We start from the raw sequence: 22,136 nt of genomic DNA, 5'->3' as shown, positions 1-22,136 counted from the left end.
ATGTTTATTCAGCTAAACATGATATTTGAAATGTAAGCCAACATTTAGTACATTTAACCTCGCGGACGTAATTTGGGGGGGACTTTTTCAAAAGCCGGTTTTGGTCCTCTGCAGTTTTAACGGTTAAAAAGAAATATTTAAATAGCGCTAGGACCATGCAGAAAACGACCGCTCTGAGCTCCTCTCCGGTAACACTTTACGTTCCTAAAAATGAATTTTCCATGAAGCAAACCTGGCGACTTCGTGGCTGCATCCATGTAAACACACGTACAATTTGTAATTCACAGGTTTGAAAACTCGTTCTCGCCCCTACTATGCAATTTGGTTAGGAATACAGCCGAGCTAAACTATCAAGTTGAAAGTCATCATAGTTTGCTTACCCATTTTGACCCAGTCCCCAACCCAACTTTAAGAATAGATTAACGGCGATAATTTTTATATCGCCCGAGTATCAAATCAAAGAGTATCAAATTAACGAACGCCGTTAACGGCCCACCACTATTTTATATATTATATTTATTTATAATAAATTATTTTTGTTATCATTAAAAGTCATTGTTTCCAGTAATTCAATTTCCCATGATGTAATTTATTGACACGAGACAGTACTCATGCTTTTACTCACTACTTGAGTAGCTTTTTATCAAAGTACTTTTTTACTTTTACTCAAGTAAATTTTTGGATGCATACTTTTACTTTTACTTGAGTAACATTTGGTTCAAGTAACAGTATTTTAACTTGAGTAAAATTGTTGAATACTCTACCCACCTCTGCTTTTAATAATTTCTTGCTTGCTGTTTTCTCTTCACATAATGTGTCTGTGTTTGTTGCTTGCTTGCTTTCTCTCTCTCTCTGTTTCACACTGTCCTCCCTTATGTCGTTATGTTCTCCTAGTTCTTAGTGTTGACTTGTAACTCCCAACTAAAAAGTAGCCCAAAAAAACGCACCCCGTCACCCCAGAATTTTTACCCGATTTTCAAACAAGCCCAATTTGGCGTGAAAACCGTGAACCTGGCAACTCTGGTCGTGTGTCACTGCCACGCGTGTAAAAACACTGGCTATGATTGGCTACCATAACGCTGCCTTAGCCAATCACTTACTGACTTGTTAAGTTAAACAGGTGTTACACAGAGAACTGTGACCTATCGAGATCTGTTACTCCTCACTAGCCTGGGCAGCGGTCCGCTCGCATTACTGTTAGTATATCAATATATAGTAACGCACCGCTTTTAATGACCAGTAACGTCAACGGCATTGTAACGACAGGAAAAGTAATTAATTATATTATCCCGTTACTGACAAAATGACGCTGTTACCTAACGCCGTTATTCGCAACACTGATAATGGAAGAGCAGTCAGACACAAAAACAAAACCAACATGCTAAACAAAGAACAAACCGAATAAAACTTTACCATAAACATGAACATCAGAGCTACAAAAACACAGAGTTTAAATACACATAAAATCTAAGAGACTACATGACTACAAGGACACATGAAATCAATTACAAATTGTGGAGTTACCAAACAATTTTTGGGGAAAACCAGAATGAAAACAGAAGCACAAGGAACATGACAACAGAGACTAGACAGACAGATGGCAGTTGGCACATGCTGATGTTGATTTAAACAGAAAACTGAAATGAAACACATGAATCAAATCTGAAGACACAGTGTTAGCAAAATTATTTAAGACAGTAGCATATACATGCACACAGGGTAAATGTGTGGAACCCAAAATACACAAACATGAGACAGGACCTTTTAAAACATGAACATTATAATAAGGACGCTAACAAGAGGTGTGACACACAATCGGTGAACAAGGGAGGGATGTGCTAGACAAGAGAAGACATACAGAATGACAAACCCCCACTGGAAGAGAGTTGGAGATGTGCCATTATGTGACAAAGGCTCATTCAACTTATTGATTTAATACACATGTATCAAACTCAAGGCTCAAGAGCTTAAAAAGCCTAATTGTCCAAAAAAAAAGTCAAATATGTGCAGTGACCAAAAACTACATTTACCGCAGATGGAAGGGTGTTTCAAGAAAGATGGGAAAGCGAATAAATGTTTGTGCTTCAAGGAGAAAAACCGTTATGTCTTTTGTGTTATGAAGCGGTGGCGGTCACCGTCAAAAAGTACAATCTACATCGGCATTTTGAGACCAAATATGGAGCTAAGTATGCCAAAATTATAATCAAGAAAAACAACAAATTGCTAATTGCTAATGTGGCCCGTGGTGAAAATTAGTTTGACACCCCTGATTAAATAGGTTCTTCAGAACAGGTCACACAGTAATGCCGGAATGTACTGCAAGTCACAATGTAAATCAACTTAATTATATGCATCATATCAGTTATATGAGCAAACTCACCCTATCATCAGGAGAAATTATCACAGATTTCTGCAGAATCCTAGACTGAGAGGATGATTTATGGCCACCAAGTCAGAAGCCACATCTTTACAAATCTGACAAATCTAAGGTGATCATTTAAACTAAATCTGAGCTCCTGCAAGTACCTACATACAAATATGTTAACTCAATCAAGGACACAATATTTGAGGCTTAGGTGATCACGCAGTATGTTTTTTCTTAGCTAGAGTTCAGAGCTTAGATGTCAAACAAGGACATGATTACAAATGAATCACTGAACCAAATCACTGATCAACCTTATTCACAGTTTTTCTGCTAATTTACTAAATCACAATATTTGTATGTGATCGTAAATGACATTAGCAAATTCCCCTGACACTAATCACAATGCTAATATTTTAACTATAATGATGAACATAAAATTTACTACTTATTGTTTCACCCAGATTCTGAGAATTAAACTAGATTTAAAAATAATTCTGTGCAATCATCAAGAATTTACTTTTAAATACATATAAATACCCTAACTATCCTTTAATGAAGTGTTTATTAGAAGCGACAAAGAACAACAAAACACTCAAAGTATCATCTATTCTTTGTATCTGACTGGTAACTCCCCGTGGTGCAATGTTCCAGTCTCTGAAGTTTCTGAAGGCTCAGTGAACACCTCCATTAACATACTCCCTAAGGTGCTTTTTAATTAATGCACTTTACACACAGCGTGTTGTCCTATATCAGCCAGCTTGCCATTTTTCACCTTCCAAAATGAAGCAATTACCAGCTTTATTACCCAAGTGCTGGCATTTGACCTTGTAAATGTAACATTACACATTTTAGATTGTGTTAGCTGTGAATGAAAACAATATTGTTCATCCACATTTACAGCAAAAATAGATGTACTAGTTGCTAATGTGTTTTACCACATGTTTATAGCTATGCATAAAAAAAAGACCAACACATAATATAATATATATAATTTTAAATAACAGTATTTATATCTGCTGGTATTTGCACGCTAGTTTCCTCAGTGAGGAGTAAGGGAATGGGCCATGGATCATTGGGAGGTTAAGCCATATAGTGAAGACACAGTGTGCAGACAGAGGCACACACCTGTCTAGGGATGTGCCTTGCTAACCATGAAATACAGGGCTTACATCACAGCAAAATATTGTTATTTTAATATTTTACACTTAGTAAAGTGTAAATATTAAATGTCAATGATAAAAGTATATATATTATAATCAATATATACTGTAAATTCTGACAAAAAACTTGAAAGAAGAGTATTTAAAGCCTGTTTGAACTTTGAAAGCAATGTTGTCTTTTCCAACTATATTTTTCATGTTTTGATTTGTCTGAAAAAGTTATGAAATTTGCAGGATACTTGCATGATTTTTTTATATCGTATTCTTACCACCTTCTAGTTGTCATGTTGAGGACCCCGGCCCCTCCCTTTTGGGCGTGTGTATACGTTGTCCACGTGCATCGTCTGCGTCTGTGGATCTTCGTGGTAGTGGTTATGTCCTGTGATAATGTCTCACCTGTGGCTCGTCTTGTAATCACATGGGGCTAATGTGGTTTGTCTATTTAATGTGCGCTCGCGCAGTGTCCTGTGCTCGTCGTTGTCTAAGTCTACACGTTCTACGTATGCGTTTGATGTTTCTCGTGCGCTATTGCGCGCAATATCTGTTCAAATTAAAGTTACGTTTGCTCCACAACCCGAGGATTCTGTGTCTCGTCCTTGGCTGCGCCCGAACGTCACACTAGTATTATGAATACAATCCAGTTTAATCCACAATATCAGAAAGTTAGTAACTCATAAATAAGAATGAAGTGTAGTTTCAATTTTCTTAAATAAAATTTACAGTTATTAAATTGTGCATAATGTCATTATATTACATTAAAATTATAATAGCACTTAAATCCAGTAAAACTCGTGCCAATTGCACCAACTTTGCCAAAGTGAAAATACAGGAAATAGGCTATCAGGATAATGGTTGAATGTGGCTGTGAACAGAAATAGCATATGGTCCTACAGTGAGTATAATTTCCACCTCTTGTGGATACGTCAGAGATTCCTGCTAAAGCAAGAACAGTAGGCTCTGTCACCAGATGTCTGCAGCTAGAATTCTCTTTGACTGAAAACCTTCTTTAATTAACTGTAGAGCTATTAAAGGATGAATCCAAGCATCTCAGTCTGAAACTAAGCAAATTTAAACTTTCAGTAATATGCCAAAGCCAATACTGCCTAAGTTTGATTGCTCAGCAATGTATCTATGTCACGGCTCAATGCTGGTCTAAGTTCAGTCACCCACACTCTACAATACAGTTTATTAGACTTTTTTCACCACAGACTTATTGAAAAAGAGAAAATGTTTAATTTATATTTGTTTGTTTGATTTTACTGAACGCCTTCCTCTTTATTCATCTATTCTCTCCTCCTTCTATGTCAGAATATACAATTTTATATAAATAATGAAATGTTACTTAGTTACTGTTTTTCTGTTTATCTTTGGCAGTACAAGCCTGTTGCATTTGCAGTGCGTACAAACTATACTTACACCCCTGCCGATGATGACAACATTCCTATACCAGGCCACGGGGTTTCCTTTGAGGCTAAAGACTTCCTGCATGTCAAAGAGGTGAGGGAGACGCCATCCACCAGACCTCCTAGGTTTGACCAACCCAACATGGAGCCTAACTATGGGCCACCAGTTTTTAACAGCCTTGTTGAGAGGTTAAGTTGGATTTATTGATTTAACTGAAATACAATTACTGATCATAAGCAATCTGTAAGGGCTGGCTTGGATTCCATTCCTCCAGCCGCCACTAGAGGCTCCGGAGTCAGTCCCAGTCTGTTATGGTGGGTCAGCCCAGACGCCGCCAGAGGGCGCTTTCAGTCACTCCTTCCTCCACACACACGCCCACACCAGCGTTGCGCACACCCTCTCACTCCCGGTCACTCCCTCACTCTCAATCGCCCGAGTACTGACACCTGCTACTAATTAGACTCGGGCTCTTTATATTTCTCCAGGTCGTGCCGTCCAGTGCTGCACATACTACCTGCACCCCTCGCCTCGCTTCGTTGGGAGAAGTCTGCTGCACTGGTCCTGTGCTACTACAAGCCCTGCATACTGTTCTTCGTTTTCTTTGAGTTTCCTGTCGTTTTCTACTGCCAAGTGGCCTGAGTTCTTGAGTTGTTTGTCATGGACAATAAAGCCTTCGGCTCTCAGCCTCTGTCTCCTGCTGCCTCCATACCCGCGTCACACAGACTCAATAAGTTCAATCAGCAGTGATCCGTCACTGCTGTCTCTTTGACTACTTAAGGAAGCCTTTGAGCCCTTCTCTGCTTTCTCTGTCTTTGCGCTTCGTTGCAAGGTGTTTCGCCACCTTCCTCTCTCTTATCATTCTGTCACGTATTCGAGTCTCTATCTCAAATCAAATCTAATTTTATTTATATAGCGCTTTTTACAAGCAGCTTTACAAGTGTCTGAGTCCAAGCCCCCAGTGAGCAAGCCAAGGGCGACAGTGGCAAGGAAAAACTCCCTAAGAGCATGAGGAAGAAACCTTGAGATGAACCAAGACTCGGCGAAATTCGTTGTGTATCTGAAAACTTTATAGTTAAAGGTAAGTTAAATTCAAACCATGTTCCTAGGTTAACAGTCGGTCCTGTCGTGGAATATAAAGTTAATAACTATGGTGGAACGTTTTCTTTTTATGTTTAGATAACCGAATATTTTACATCGGACCAAACAAAAGGTAGGCCAAAAGTAACCGGCAATAACCCTGTCTCTAGTGCGTCGTACACCATGATGGTAACACCGGTGCCAGGGTTATGATGACACTCGATCAGAGCAGACCTCTTTTCCTCTTCAGTCAACATAACCAAACGCATATAATTTTTGTTTGGTCCGATGTAAAACATTCGGTTATCTAAACATAAAAAGAAAACGTTCCACCATTGTTATTTATAAATATATATATAAGAACTTTATATTCCACGACAGGACAGACTGTTAACTTAGGAACATGGTTTGAATTTAACTTACTTTCAACTATAAAGTTTTCAGATACACAACGAATTTCACGTCGCATATTTTTATCACAAGTCGATTTGAATAAACCGTGGGAGATATACTCCTTTAACTCGCCATAAAATCTGGAATCCTTCATTTTTTAATTACAATGCTTCTCGTACGATCACAGACTCCGTTCACTACTTCGCATCTAGTAGTGTCGTAAAGTGTTAACGCATGCGCAAAATATCTGCCCGATACGTGCCTGGGCCAATCGCAACGCGCATGCGCACATTTTCTCGAGCATGCTCGGTACGGATCGGGCAGGGTGTACGGATCGGGTACTCACACTCCCTCATATCTGGTTAGTCAGGGCAGTGGGTTGATCCTCCATCATATCTGGTTAGTCAGGGCAGTGGGTTGATCCTCCATCATATCTGGTTAGTCAGGGCAGTGGGTTGATCCTCCCTCATATCTGGTTAGGCAGGAGGTGGCCGGCCCAGGATGGATCTCTGGAAAGGCTCGTCTCTCCTCATCTCAGTGTTCCTCGAGTAGGCGGGCAGCCATGTGGAGAAGATAGAACAGGGGAAATTAGCTCTGTATGAGGACATATATAGGACAGGTGAAATTATAAACATTTCTGGAGTGTGGCAGCAACTCTGGCATTAAGTTAAATTATTACAGCCTAGCTAAAAAAGGCAGAACCAGAAGGTAACAGACTTGGGGGCATCCTGAGACAATGGCATCCATCCACTGCACTGTCAACAAACTTGAGTGACCACGAGCAGTGACAGGATGACAGCACCAGCGCCCCGGTTTACCATAAAACCTTTCGCCTATGAACCCCTGGATATTAATTATCAAATGCTAAACTAAATCTCTTGCTCAGTTCCCTGGCCCATCTCAAGTTTTCCTCCACCTGTTTTACTTCCTATCCATTATACCTTTATTTTGGGAAGGTTTTGTTTGTAGCGGCGTGTTTTACCTGCTGCCAGTTACTTCCCCTGGCATCCTTAGTTTCGTTTTACGTATTGTTTTTCCGTGTCTTTTGAGTTGCCTTCGTTATTTTTCTCCCGTCTTTCTACGGTTCAGTTTCGCTTTGCACACGTTGGGTTTTCCGCATTGCTTTTTGTTCTCTTTTCTCCTGTGTACGTACAATTTAGTTTTATTTTTTGCGCGTTGATTTTTCTACGTTGTTTTTTGTTGGTGATTCTTTGCTGTGAGTACATATTTCTCTCTCACACTGACTATAGGCTCTGCCACTCTTCATGTCAGCGTGAGCCGGCACTTGGGTCCACCCTTCTCTCTGTTTGTACATGTGGTGTGTACACTCCCGTACTCACCGCATTACACAATCTTGCTATTTTGCAGAAGTTTAATAATGACTGGTGGATTGGGCGGCCGGTAAAGGAGGGAGGAGAGGTGGGCTTCATCCCAAGCCCAGTCAACCTGGAGACCATTCTCATCAGAAGAGAAGTGCAAGCCAGGAAGGCAGCCAAAGCTCTAGCCAAGTACACAACCTGATTTCCTGATTTCATTCCATCCAATATGGCAGGCTTCTTGGAGAGATGCCAAGTATTTGCATAAACAAATAAAGATTTAAGTTGACATGTTAAACATTTCTGCAGATGGTTAGGACTTAAAGTGATGAAATCGCCCTTTTTTTCAGCAAAGCAACTAGTGCTGCCAAAGATGATATGAACTCGAAGAAAATCACGCCACCGACAACAGGTGAGTTCAAATTAATTAGTTGGTAAGCTGAACTCACTGGATGCCGCACCATTATAGCCTAATGCCATATCCATTCATGTGCTAATTAGATTAGCTCAAACATGATTACCTCAGGATGTGATATAGAGCACAAACTGCTTGCCTCACTTTTCATTAACAATTCCAGCAAAAAAAAAAAAAAGAATGTGCTACATTATACATGCTGGCATGAAATGTAATTTTTATTCTTTCTGATGTCACAGTTCAGCATGTAAAGAAGAAATCGGTAAGTAAATATGTGAAGGTCAAATTGGTAGACTGTGATTCAGCAAAGTACTTGCAGTGTTGTGTGTTGTGTATATGAGTAATGTGCATATACATATGTGTGGATTTTGTATGAATATGGATCCAGTTGTGAGGCATTTTTAACACTAATTGAATATTGAAATGACATTTGAGATTCCTAAGTAAAACAACTGATCTACACTCATTTTATAAACTTATGGTGTGAATGCTGTGATTTAAAGAGCTATTTTTTCAAGTATAAACTGGTCTCTTCTCCTACAAATTCAGTAGGGTTTAGCTTGCATAGATGAAGAACTCCTACCTGAATTGTCCTCCTCCTGGAATCTCTGTTTCTCTGTCTTATTTACTTAACTACAGTTTTGAATGTGTGTGTGTGTGTGTGTGTGTGTGTGTGTGTGTGTGTGTGTCTGTCATCTTATTTAATAGCATTTACAGTTGTAAGTGTAACCTTTGCACACTCCTGCAGGGGGAGCAGTTAACAGCATATGATGTTGTGCCTTCTGTGCGTCCTGTTGTTCTGATGGGACCTTCTCTCAAGGGCTATGAGGTATCAGCCTGTTTACCATTATCACCTGGGAGTGGTCGGGATCCTCTCAGTTTTTGCTTTTTAGTTGAATTAACAGACATATACAAACTGTTGATGCAGTTTGAAAGCATAAGGTGTGTTTTGTTATAACATCCTGTCTATAACAACAACAAATAATATAAAGAATAACTGGAATAAAGAATAACTGGAAACCTGTATTAACGTGATCCTATTAGCATGGTCTAACGCCCCCTGCTGTTCAGTTCCCTAATTTCAGTCTATCGTCCCAGGATTTGTCAGAGTTTATGGACAAATTATATGGGGATTAAAGGTTGACTTGACCACCTTCCCTGCTCTTCTGCAGGTTACTGACATGATGCAGAAGGCACTGTTTGATTTTTTAAAACACAGATTTGAAGGCAGGTATGTATTCAATTTAGACTGTGTATAAAAATAGGACAAGCTAACAGAATGGGAAACCCTTTTTGTAGCATCTTTAGCTTTTATAGTCATTAAACACTAGTAACTTCACACAATACTTACACACTTTCTAATGTCTTTTATATGTACAGAATAACCATTACTCGGGTTACGGCAGATATTGCCCTTGCCAAACGGTCAATTCTGAACAACCCCAGCAAACATGCTATAATGGATCGTTCCAACACACGCTCCAGTTTAGGTAAACTTTATTTTAATTGGGTCATTTTTCATTTGTGCACAGATTACAGGTGTTGTCTATGCAGAGTACACATGTAATGATTCTCTCTGGAAAAGTTAATTGATGATTGTAATGTAACAAGAAAGATGTTTACCAAAGTCAGATTTAACTTTATCACTTTACTAACAATATTATTATTATTATTCCTAATTTCGCTATGTTGCCATTTAACAAATTAGTAGTACAGGACTTTGTGGATTTAAATTTTTGGGGCAGGAAGCCTTTGAGTAGCAAGCAAGCAAATTTTATGTCTTCCTCAATTATATAGAAACTCTGTCCACTAATGGCTGTGGAAACAGCTGTTTTCTCTATAGTTGGGTTTATGTAGCATGTAAGTATGTAGCAGCCAGCTGCTGTTGACCAAATTGTTAGGGAGATCTGATTGGTTCTCTTCACTCTGTCCCACACATTGCTCTCTTGACTCAGATGCTGCTGGTATGTATTGCTCTCAAACCCATTTCTGTTATATTCAGCACATCTTTTCCACTAGCAGTAATCAACTATGCTAACACAGTCACATAACTACAGGATTTCAATATATACTTTGGACTCCTCAGCAAGAAAAATGCATTCTTCATTATTTCAACATTACTTTGTGCTTCTAAAAAGGTCTCTCTGTTTGTGTAAATAAAAGCTATTTCCCAGACATGGGAATACTTTTTTCAAATTTAATAACATTTTAATGGTGAGTGTTTTGGTTCAATCTGTATTTGGGTTTTATCCGAGTTCTTCTGCAAGTATTCTTATGATACCTGTAACATTGAATATGATCTTAAGGTTTCTAAGCTTTAACAAAATGTTCTTCATTTATTTTATTTCATTTGTTCAGAAAAGGTTGTTAGATTATTTGCATAAATACTCTTTGAGCATATTAAGTAAATACAGTCTTGAAAGTAGCTGTTTGATGTTGGTTGGACTGGCTTTCTGTCTTCCTGCAGCTCAGATCCAGGGTGAGGTGGAGAGGATCTTTGAGCTTGCTCGAAGCCTACAGCTGGTGGTTCTGGATGCAGATACTATAAACCACCCTCTCCAGCTCAGCAAAACCTCCCTGGCCCCCATTCTCGTTTACGTCAAAATATCCTCTCCAAAGGTTAATGCTCACACCCAGAGGGTCTTAAAACATCAGTACTTTTTTTGTTTTTCAGTTCCAACTGCTACCATAAATGCTCAGTTAGTTGTAATAATTACACAGAAACTGTTCCCTGTTGTTGTCAAAAACTATTACTGTCACTATTACTGACTTGTTTGTGTTATGTGAATATAGGCAACCCACTGTGACATAGTGGATATAGATTTGAAAGATCTCATGCACGTAACTGCTCCACAAAATGTACATTTAAAAAGAAATTGGCAGAGAACATAAGACATGTTGTGGTCTTACTTTGCATTGATCTTTTTTCCTCTCTGCCATCCCCTCTTTATTCTTTTCTTTGTTGTTTCTCGGATGCTTCAGGTACTCACCAGGTTAATAAAGACCAGGGGGAAGTCTCAGACCAAACATCTCAATGTTCAGATGGTGGCTGCAGATAAACTTGCCCAGTGTCCTAATGTAAGAGTGCAATAAGATAAGATAAGATAATCCTTTATTAATCCCTCAGCGGAGTAATTTGCAATCAACTGCCTGTTCTAGCAGTCGTTCATTGAATTACATTTTTAATCGTTTACTCATTGCTCTCCAACAGCCCTGTGACTTATTTTGACAAATCAAATGAAATCACATGTTTGCATTTGAAAGGATAAACTTGATCTCCTCTTTTTATGAGTTACCCTTATTTTCTTGTCCCCTTATCTGAGGTTTGCTCCAAACCTTAATCAGAGATTGGCTTGATCTGGTTATCAGAAAAATTATTTTAAAAATTGCCTCATATTGCAAGGTACCTCATGGGACCCAGGAGGCAACCAGTGACATATATTCACCTCTTCTCTATATCCATGATCTGAATTATAAATGTATAATATGTGTTAAGTGACACTGCTCATTGCTTCTTCATTTTTTAGGAAATCTTTGATGTAATCTTAGATGAGAACCAGCTTTCAGATGCCTGTGAACACATAGCAGAGTACCTAGAGGCTTACTGGAGAGCCACCCATCCACCAGAAATGGAGCCAGCCAAGCCCCTCATGGAGAAACTGGCAGAGAACACACTCCCCACCAGCCCAACACCTGTTAAGGTACATCCACACGCCCAAACACATGTACAAAATACTGATACATGGATACAGGTTTAGCAAATCATACCAGTCATATCCATAAATATTGTGCTTTTTTCAATAGACACTTTTCTGTGTGTATTGCCTCAATATTTTCTGTTTGGTTTGTTTTTTGTTTATTATATATGTGTAATTGTTAAGAATATTTTAGCTCTACCAATACCATACATGCTGTGGTTGTTCATGATATTTCTGCATGAAGTTTCTCCCCTACCACTCTCACTGAACACAGATTTGAGATAGAAGAATCCTTGGGTGAGTGAGATAGAGTAGTTGATTAGTATTCTGCGTTAAATGGCATTAGAGCATAAATGTTAGTGAATGTTTACACAGTAGTCATAGATGCTTGTTAGCTGTTCTGTTGGCACTACTATACTAGAAAGCGGGTAGTACTTAGGATTTAACAGTTTGAAGTACCACATATGGCGCATTTCCACTAGGGCCTGCTTGGCGCGGTACGGTTCGATTCGCGACGGTTTGTGAGTGTTTCCATTAGTACCAGTTCCCTGTGAGCCGGCCCCTTTGGGTACTTTTTTCGTACCGACTCGCTCGAGGTTCTAACCGTTCCGAAGCGGTACAGTTCTGTGACGTGGAGGAACAGCATGACACTGATTGGCCAGGGAGTGTCGTCACAGGTTGCGTCAGGAGAGCGACTCCTCCGCTATGCTATGGACTCCTCAGCCATTTTAAAACCCAAGGAGCGAAGTCTGTTCCCTGGTCAAACGCCGACGTACAAACCTTTCTGTTAATAATCAGCGATCAAAAAATCCAGGGCGAACTGGACGGGGCCACTAGAAATGTAAAGGTTTTTAGCGAGGTTTCCGCGCTAATGGCCACTCATGGCTACCAGCGGTCCGTTCAGCAGTGCCGGTCGGTCCAAGCTAAAAAAGCTTAACGCGATTACCGGGCGGTGAAGGACCATAACGGACGCAGCGGAGCAAACCGCAAAGACTGGAAATGGTTCCAGCAAATGGATGTCATATACGGTCACCGGCCAGCCAGTAACGGAAGAGAAAGAGCTGGACAGACACGGCAATGTCAGTGCTGGAGGCCACGGAGAATGGTGAGTGTATTGTCATTTACGAGCCTAGTAGTAAAACTGAAAAGATGTAATATGAACGCATCTATTGTAAACGCAGGAATTTAGAGCTGTGTTTGTAGTTAATGTTACCACCACAGTCACTACTGTACAATAGCTCTTAGCCTTGCTAGTTGCTAGTTAGCTGTAGCCACAAACAAAGCATCAGCAGCGATGACGTGTTACACAGTTTGTGCAGTTACGCTATATCGTTGTTCCTTCACGGGAATACTTGTGTTTAATATTTGTTATTTTTTACGTTCAAGATTCCCCTTCCACTGACGAGGCGAGCGGAGTTGGCGGAAAATGTTTCCTTCAACCGGGCTTTCCTCGGGGTGCTTGGCGAACTTGTGAACACCACGCGAGACAGACGCCAGTAAAAGCACACGTTGCTTGTAGTACTATAAATATTTATTTCATATAAAGCTATACGTATATATTTGCTTTTTGCACTTTTTTAAACTATAACTATATTATATACATATGTTGTACTTTAAATATCTATATTTTATAATAAAGTTTGATTTCATTTGATTGTATGACTGATGCTTTTTATGCAGGGTGTGTTCAGCCTGTTTGAGTAATACCAAATTATCAATAATTAGAGCAACCACATACAATAATGAAGATAAAGATAAATAAGATGCAATAATGGTATGTGTTAAGGGGCATCGACCGGTGTTGTGGTCGCATACAAATGATGTTACGACACTACAACCCGCGCGCCAACAGCGACTCCACCCACATTGTGGTGGTCCACCATTGTAATGGAAACACAACGCGACCGTACCGTTCCGTTGCGAATCGACCCGTATCGAACCGTACCGCGCCAAGCAGGCCCTAGTGGAAATGCGCCAATAGTTACAGTATAAGAACATTAATGAATGTAGAACCACAGAGCTTGTGATCAGTACCTTTTCATGTCTACCTGACCGGATGGAGCCTATGGAATCCCATGTGCAACACAATGATTAAATGAGATATTGATGTACATTATAATTGAATAAAAATTTATATCTACAGAACTATGCAAATGTTATCAAAATGTTATTGAGAAATAATCTGTACAAATATATGTACAAATAATGCAATACGTGCAATAAAGGAAAAAAAAAAACATTTAAGTGCCGTTCCAGAATAACAAGTGAGTAGTATTTTAAACTTCGATTTAAAAATGTCTAAAGTCATGTCAGGGCTGGTCCCAGGGCGGCCCCTCCGGTTGCCACCAGGAGGAGCCCGCGAGTCAGACCTCAGACAAATCAGCGGTAATGGCTTTCACCTGTCATCCCGTCTTTATAAGGATGACAGACGCAGTGCCTCACCGCTGAGTTGTCTGCTTCATGTCTTCAACCTCACGCCATTTCCTTGTTGTCTCTGCTCGGTGTCTCGCCACCCTGCCTCTTATTCATTTCAGTTGTTTTGTTTGTATCCCTGTCCATTCGAGCTCTTACCTCCTGCGCCGCTCCCTGGCCTCTCTTAAGTTTTCCTCCCGCTGTTATTCTTCCTGTCCGTTTGGTTTTGGGAAGGGTTTTTTGTTCCTCGCGGCGTTTGCCAGCTAGCCAGCTACTTCCCCTGGCGTCCTTGTTTTTTCCTTTTGGTTTTCTGTGTGTTCGCCACGCGTTGAGTTATTTCCGCGATTGTTCTCTGTTTTCCCCCGTTACTCGCGTTGAGTATTCCGCGATTGTTTTCTGTTTTCCCCCGTTACACGCAACAAGTTTCAAGATTATTCAGTGTACGGACAAGGCGCTTGGGTTCGCCATCATAAAACAACCACGGGAGATTCCGTCCCCTACATCTCCCGCTCTGACAGAACAACTCAGCCTAATCATGAACCCAGCCGAGTCTCACGACATAGAGCGAATGAAACTCGCATTAACCGTACAAGGGCAGGCTATAGGCAAACACGATCAAATGCTGCAACACGTATTAGAACAGCTACAAAATGTTACGGTGGCCTTGCAGAACGTTAGCCAACCCCCCGTTGCTCCTGTCAGCCCGCCGCTTGCTGTGCCCTCAGCCACGCCTGCTCACTATGAGTCTGCTCTCCCTTCACCTGCACGTTTCACAGGCGGATCCGGTGACTGTCGTGGTTTTTTGCTGCAATGTGCCCTGATATTTGAACAGCAGCCACTAAGGTTTCCCACAGAGAAAGCCAAGGAACCTACGTCCTCACATTGCTCTCTGGCAAGGCTTTGGCCTGGGCTACGCCAGTATGGGGGAACCAACCCAAAGTGTGCTCAAGTTTCGAACGGTTCTGCCAAGCCTTGAGGAGCACGTTCTACCACCCTGCATCCGGTGGCCAAGCAGGGTCAAGGCTGTTGAAATTACGCCAGGGCAAGAGTACGGTGGCCGAGTACTCCATTGAATTCCGTACCTTGGCCGCGGAGAGCGGTTGGGAGGCCCAAGCCCTTACATCGGCTTATCTAGAAGGGTTAGATGAGGGTCTCAAAGATGAGCTAGCCCTCCGGGACCTACCCACTGATCTGGACGCGTTTATTGAGCTTACGGTCAGGCTCGACAACAGGTTACGTGAGCATAGAACCAGACGTTGCTCCCAGATTGGATTCTCCGCCACCGCTCAAGCTAGCTCCCTCACATCCAAGGCAGATCGGGTTAGCGAGGCCCCTAGGGAGCAACCTATGCAGATAGGGCACACTCGCCTGTCAAGAGAGGAGAGGCAGGCGCGAATACAAGAGGGCCGGTGTTTATACTGCGGTAAAGGGAGCCACAGACACGACAGCTGCCCGACCTACAAGGCAAAAGGGCAGACCCGCCGATAGCTGGGGAGACTCCGGCGGGTCTCTCTGGTACTCTTCACTCTGAGGCCCTAACCCTCCACGTCACCCTCTCGTGGCGAGGATGTCCTGAACACAGGCTCCTCGTGTTAGTTGAATCGGGGGCAGCCGGCAATTTCATTGACGCCTCCTTGGCGGCTTCTCTCGGGATCCCACTCGTTACCCTCGATACGCCCCTCACTGTGGCCGCTGTCGACGGAAGGGCCCTTATGTCAGGGAGTGGGAGCAGCCAGACTATCCCCCTTGACATGAGAATAGGGGGACACAGTGAACACATAACACTGTACGTTATCAGTGCCCCTAAGTTTGGCCTTATTCTCGGTCTGCCCTGGCTCCAGCGCCATAACCCAGACATTGACTGGCTGCATCTGTCGGTCAAACAGTGGGGCCCCCTGTGTCGGACTACCTGTCTGGTGACCGCTAGTCCTACAGTCGGCAAAGGCCCTGCCGAACAGCTAGACCTTACTCCCGTTCCTGCTGAGTACCACGACTTGCAAGAGGTCTTCAGCAAACAAAAAGCTGGGTTCTTGCCCCCACACAGACCCTTTGACATCGCTATCGACCTGGTACGAGTCCTCCCAGGGGTCGTCTGTTTTCTCTTGCTCCGCCTGAACGCAAGGCCATGGATGAGTACATCCAGGAGTCCTTAGCCGCAGGGCTCATACGGCCATCTAGCTCTCCCGCGGGTGCGGGATTTTTCTTTGTGGGGAAAAAGGATGGAGGTTTACGGCCGTGCATAGACTACCAGGGGCTCAACAAGATCACCGTCAAAGACAGGCACCCTTTGCCCCTCATGCCATCGGCCTTCGAAGCACTGCAGCAGGCTACCGTGTTCACCAAGCTGGACTTGCGCAGTGCTTACAACCTCATTAGAGTGCGTGAGGGTGACGAATGGAAGACTGCTTTTATTACCCCTTTGGGTCACTACGAGTACCTAGTGATGCCGTTTGGGCTCATGAATGCCCCAGCCGTCTTCCAAAGGTACATCAACAGGGTGCTAAGGGAGACCTTGGACCGCTATGCGTTTATATACCTGGACGACATACTAATATACAGCCAGTCGCTCAGGGAACACGTCGGGCATGTCAGGAGGGTTTTCCAGTTGTTGGGCATCGTCCTTGGGCATCGCCTTCCAGCCTTGTCTTTTTGTCCTGGACAACGGGTGTGGCTGTCGTCCAGGGACCTGCTGGTTCGTGGTGGGACCCGGAAGCTGGCACCACACTTTCTGGGCCCCTTTAAGGTTGACCGGCGGGTCAATCCGGTGTCTTACCGCCTGTCCCTTCCTTCGTCCCTCCGGGTGCACCCTGTGTTCCACGCCTCGCAGCTTCGGCCGGTTCTGTACCGTCTTCCCCGCGATGCAACGCCGCCTACAGTTGGTGGGGGTCCGGCCTACACCGTCCGTCGGTTGTTGGACGTCCGTCAGGTTCGGGGCCGGGAGCAGTTCTTGGTTGATTGGCAGGGGTGTGGACCGGCTGACCGCTCCTGGGTTCCGGCCAGCCAGGTCCTAGACCAGACCCTGATCCGGAACTTCCGCTGGGACAGGGCTGTCGCCCTGGGCCCGCAGGGTCTTGGGCCTAGAGGGGGGGGGGCTCTGTCAGGGCTGGTCCCAGGGCGGCCCCTCTGGTTGCTTTCACCTGTCATCTCGTCTTTATAAGGATGACAGACGCAGTGCCTCACTGCTGAGTTGTCTGCTTCATGTCGTCAACCTCACGCCATTTCCCTGTTGTCTCTGCTTGGTGTCTCGCCACCCTGCCTCTTATTCGTTTCAGTTGTTTTGTTTGTATCCCTGTCCATTCGAGTTCTTACCTCCTGCGCCGCTCCCTGGCCTCTCTCAAGTTTTCCTCCCGCTGTTATTCTTCCTGTCCGTTTGGTTTTGGGAAGGGTTTTTTGTTCCTCGCGGCGTTTGCCAGCTAGCCAGCTACTTCCCCTGGCGTCCTTGTTTTTTCCTTTTGGTTTTCTGTGTGTTTGCCATGCGTTGAGTTATTCCGTGATTGTTCTGTTTTCCCCCATTACACGCGTTGTTATTTCCACAATTGTTCTCTGTTTTCCCCCGTTACTCGCGTCGAGTTTCTCCACGATTACTTTCAGTTTCACCCTCTACGTCAGCACTGAATACCCAGCGCGCCGAGTCTTTGTTCCCTCGCTCTCGTGCGATTATTTAGTGTACGGACGAGGCGCTTGGGTTCGCCATCATAAAACAACTGCGGGAGATTCCGTCCCCTACTTCTCCCGCTCTGACAAGTCATGGCTCTTCTAATGTTTTTATTCAGCTACTTTTGTGTAAGAGCGGCATATACTTCTGTTTAAAGAGCTTCTCCGTGCAGTTCCCGCCTTCTTTTGGCAGATTTGTTAAGATGATTGGCTGCAGGAAAAAATTATTGACAGCTATCTCTGGCTGATAATTGGCCTAATAAAAATTGATTGACAACGAAAGTCTAGTATCTGATTGGCTGCAGTCGAAAATGATTGACACGTGTTGTTTTCCGTTGTTCTTTTTCTTTTGTGTACTTGTTACGGAACAGCTCCGGACCCTTCCCTGTGGGCGTGCCGCTATGTTGTCTGCGTGTCGTTATGTCCATGTTTGTACTTCCGTGGGTCTGGGGCGTTTGTGAGTGTGTTCGTTAGTATCACCTGTGCCTTGTCTCGAGGTCACGTGGGTCTGTGTGATTCACCTATTTAATGTGCATTCGCGCAGTGTCTTGTGCTCGTCTTTGTCTAAAGCTACGTGTCTGTATGAGTATGTGTATGCTACTCTTGCTACGCACGGAGCTTACACTTGTCGTCAACAATAAATGTTGTATGTTCACCGTAAAACGTCTTGGTGCCTGCCTCCTACACCCGGACGTTACAGAAAGACGAGCCGATAAAAAGAAGGTATGCCGGGATACGCCACCCGGGCACCTAAAGGAAGGAGAAAGAGCCGACGTCACCACGGCTCTTCCCCAGTCCGACGTCCCGAAGCCCCCGTCTCTGAGCAGGAGATGATACAGAGCCCCATCTGCGCGTACATGCTCGGCGCCGCTCGAAATACGGAAAACGCTGAGATGGCCGAACACCTCCGTCAGGCCGCGGTGCGCATGTGGGAGGACCAACACCCCGCCGCGTCCCGCCACCCAGGGCTGGGGGGAGAACCAAGCCCCGGCGCGTGCCCTCTCCCGAGCGGGTGCCTGAGAGCGCCTAGGAGAGGAGAGAGGAGGTGTTCCTCCAGGCGGCGTGGAGAGAGGGGCTCCGCGCAATGACGCGCGAAACCAACCCCCTGGCTGAAACCGGAGAGGGTACGGAGGACCCGCTGGTCATTTACGCGGGGATGTTGAGCGTCAACCCTCCAGAGGACGAGTCCAGGAGTGAGGACTCCGAGGAAGAAGAGAAGGAAGGTGGAGCCGGCTACTCACCTTCCGTCTACTCCGCGCCGACTGTGTACTACAGCGAGGAGAGGGAAGACATCAGCCCTCCGCCACTGAGCACTCCTATGAAGAGGAGAAGGAGTCGGTCAGCCTCCCTCCGTCGTGGTACTCAGCCCCGTCGGGAGACGACGAGCAGGGCGAGGAGAGTGAGGTGGTGAGTTCGCTCCCGACCGTGTATAAAGGGGGAAGGAGCGGACCGAACAGTCCGCCCGCGTCGGAGAGTGGGGACTCCTGTGGAGAGGAGCCCATGGAGCACTCGCGGTGTGAGACCCCCGCTCGGTCTATGGACTGGAGCGTAGCCGAAGAGGAAGAGCCGGCGATGGACACCACCCCCGATACCGGAGCCAGAGGAGGCTGGCCTGGCACAGGAGGGGCCTCCTACGTGGAGTTCCCAGAGAGGGGGAAGGGGCGTCGGCAGGCTTATGGGGCGGCAAGCCCCTACGGCAATCCCGGAGGAGGGAGCCGCGGACCTGGGAGGATGGTTGCTGTGAGACCCGCCGGTCGCGCTGCCTCCAAGCGGGACACAGGTCGCGTTGCACCTCGCGCGTCCGCCGGTAGTGCTGCCTCCAAGCGGGCTACCAGTCGCGCTGCACCTCGCGCGTCCGCCAGATGTGCTGCCCCCAAGCGGTCGACCAGTCGCGCTGCACCCAGCGCGTCCGCCAGCCGTGCGGCACTTGGCGGTGAGCGGGCGGAACAGGCGGGAGGAGTACCGCCTTCTGCAGCGTCTCCAGCCCCCGGAGCTTTCGCGCCGCTACAGGCTTTGCCTAAGGCGGGATGCCTGGCTCCGGTGATGAATGTCTGTGTACCCGTGTTCGTGTTAGTCCCAATGTGTCTCCCGAACCCACTGTTCCCGTTTGTGGCTTGTGTGTTCAGCGTCCCTGTGTGCATGTTTTTGCTTGTGCCTTTGTTAAATGTTTTCTCCCCTGTCTTCCCAGGGAGGGTGTGCTAGAGCTGTTTGCAGCAGTTCCCGCCGTCGGGGTGACGGCTCTCGGAGGCTCGTGGTCCCGGCAGCTCCGGACCTGCCCGTCGGTGTTGGTTTGGGGCTTTCCAGCTGCGCGGGACGCTCCGGGAGTAGCGAGCCCCTGGCGGGGGGTTCTGTTACGGAACAGCTCCGGACCCTTCCCTGTGGGCGTGCCGCTATGTTGTCTGCGTGTCGTTATGTCCATGTTTGTACTTCCGTGGGTCTGGGGCGTTTGTGAGCGTGTTCGTTAGTATCATCTGTGCCTTGTCTCGAGGTCACGTGGGTCTGTGTGATTCACCTATTTAATGTGCGTTCGCGCAGTGTCTTGTGCTCGTCTTTGTCTAAAGCTACGTGTCTGTATGAGTGTGTGTATGCTACTCTTGCTACGCACGGAGCTTACACTTGTTGTCAACAATAAATGTTCTATGTTCACCGTAAAACGTCTTGGTGCCTGCCTCCTACACCCGGACGTTACAGTACTCGCGTCTCTCTCTCACACTGATGTTAGGCTTTGCCTATTTTTCCGTCAGCATGAGCCATCACTTGGGTCCACCTCTCTCATGGTTTTTCTCTACACGGTGTGTACTCGTTGGTTCACCCACGTTACATTAAACAGTTCTAGCAAACAGATGACAATGATCATTATTCAAAGGTGAGATTGTGGAAGGCAATTTTCACATCACAGGTCATACACTGTGGCAAGACTGAACACAGCAACAAGATACAAGGTATTTATACTGCATCAGCAAGGTCTCTCCAAGGCAAAGATTTCAAAGTAGTCTGAGGTTTCAAGAAGCACAAAAATACACGCAACATTGAGGCCTGTAGACACCATGGATGGCAAAGGAAACTTAAACAGATACCTCTTTAAACAGATATCTGTTTAAGTTGGGCTTGGGGTGTGGCGTACCGTTACAGTAACTAGCAATGAATTTGCACAAACTATTAACAACTGTTAAATCAGTAATCAGTTCGAACAAAGTGACAACTGCAACAAAAGGCAAATACATTTATAACAAATCACTATTGAAATTAGGTAAATTCTTATCTAAACTATGGGGAATCTATTAACCCTATGCATCTAATAGACCAAAACTGAAGATACCTAAAACAACTTTTAAACCAGCACCTTTTAAACATTGTCGTGGAAATTCTCCATCACAACACTGAAAGTAACACACGCACGCAGACTGGTTACTTCACCAAAACACTAGTTTATTTCTCATGATCCCAGTCCTTATGTATGTTGAGGGACTGATGACGTACGTCATACCATTTAAGGACACACGATTAAACAGACAAGATATATGTTGATGTCAGTAATACCTGCCTAAGCACAACATAAATTCTGCCCTCTTGTCTGGAACAGGTCTTCATTCCCGTCTTCTTCTCCTCTTATAAATAAATGTAAATGTGCCATATTTTGTCAATTGTGATTTTTACACCGCAATCGAAATTTGTCCTCCGTTTTTAACCCATCCGTGCAGTTAGAACACACACACACTATAGTGATTACTAGGGGGCTGTGGTGCACACGTGCCCAGAGCGGTGGGCAGCCCTAGCCCTGCGCCCGGGGAGCAGTTGGGGTTAGGTGCCTTGATCAAGGGCACCTCAGTCATGGCCTCAGGCCTGGGAATCAAACCCACGACCCTCCGGTCACAAGACCAGTTCCCTACCACCAGGCCATGACTGCCCCATCTTGACTGGTCCCCTAAAACTTCCTAATTTGGTCGCATGCAATGTTAAAAAATAATGTATTATATTAGAAACCAGCAACCTAAAAGACAATTCAGAAAATGGCTACTGAAACAACTCAAACAACTCTGTGGAACATGTGCAGGATAACTTCAGGTGTCATGTTATCTATATGTCTTCATTTACCAGCGCCTCCCCATATTGCCATCTGGAAGAGCCCTCACTCCAGAGACTCCAGTTTCATCTCAGTGTGAAGATAAATAAATGCTCTGGATCAGTCAGTTCACTGTTGTATGCTAGAAAGTGTTTCTCTGCATGTCATTTGGGTTACTA

The 22,136-nt window shown here is 44.7% G+C and overlaps 1 protein-coding gene across 2 annotated transcripts in view; it reads left to right on the top strand.

Annotated features, from left to right (window-relative positions):
- Window positions 1-22,136, top strand: part of cacnb2b (calcium channel, voltage-dependent, beta 2b) — a 93,738-nt gene that overhangs the window by 66,174 nt on the left and 5,428 nt on the right. For both annotated transcript variants that reach the window (XM_076984771.1, XM_076984772.1), the window contains 10 exons: window positions 4,900-5,022; window positions 7,768-7,907; window positions 8,066-8,127; window positions 8,370-8,392; window positions 8,879-8,959; window positions 9,303-9,361; window positions 9,511-9,620; window positions 10,598-10,749; window positions 11,113-11,208; window positions 11,658-11,831. In XM_076984771.1, coding sequence (XP_076840886.1) covers window positions 4,900-5,022; window positions 7,768-7,907; window positions 8,066-8,127; window positions 8,370-8,392; window positions 8,879-8,959; window positions 9,303-9,361; window positions 9,511-9,620; window positions 10,598-10,749; window positions 11,113-11,208; window positions 11,658-11,831 — 1,020 coding nt within the window. The remainder of the gene's footprint in view (window positions 1-4,899; window positions 5,023-7,767; window positions 7,908-8,065; window positions 8,128-8,369; window positions 8,393-8,878; window positions 8,960-9,302; window positions 9,362-9,510; window positions 9,621-10,597; window positions 10,750-11,112; window positions 11,209-11,657; window positions 11,832-22,136) is intronic.

Source organism: Brachyhypopomus gauderio, unplaced genomic scaffold, assembly GCF_052324685.1.
Source record: "Brachyhypopomus gauderio isolate BG-103 unplaced genomic scaffold, BGAUD_0.2 sc34, whole genome shotgun sequence".
Lineage (NCBI taxonomy): Eukaryota > Metazoa > Chordata > Actinopteri > Gymnotiformes > Hypopomidae > Brachyhypopomus > Brachyhypopomus gauderio.
Note: the sequence above shows the minus strand (reverse complement) of the source record. Positions and strands in the feature narration are given on the sequence as shown.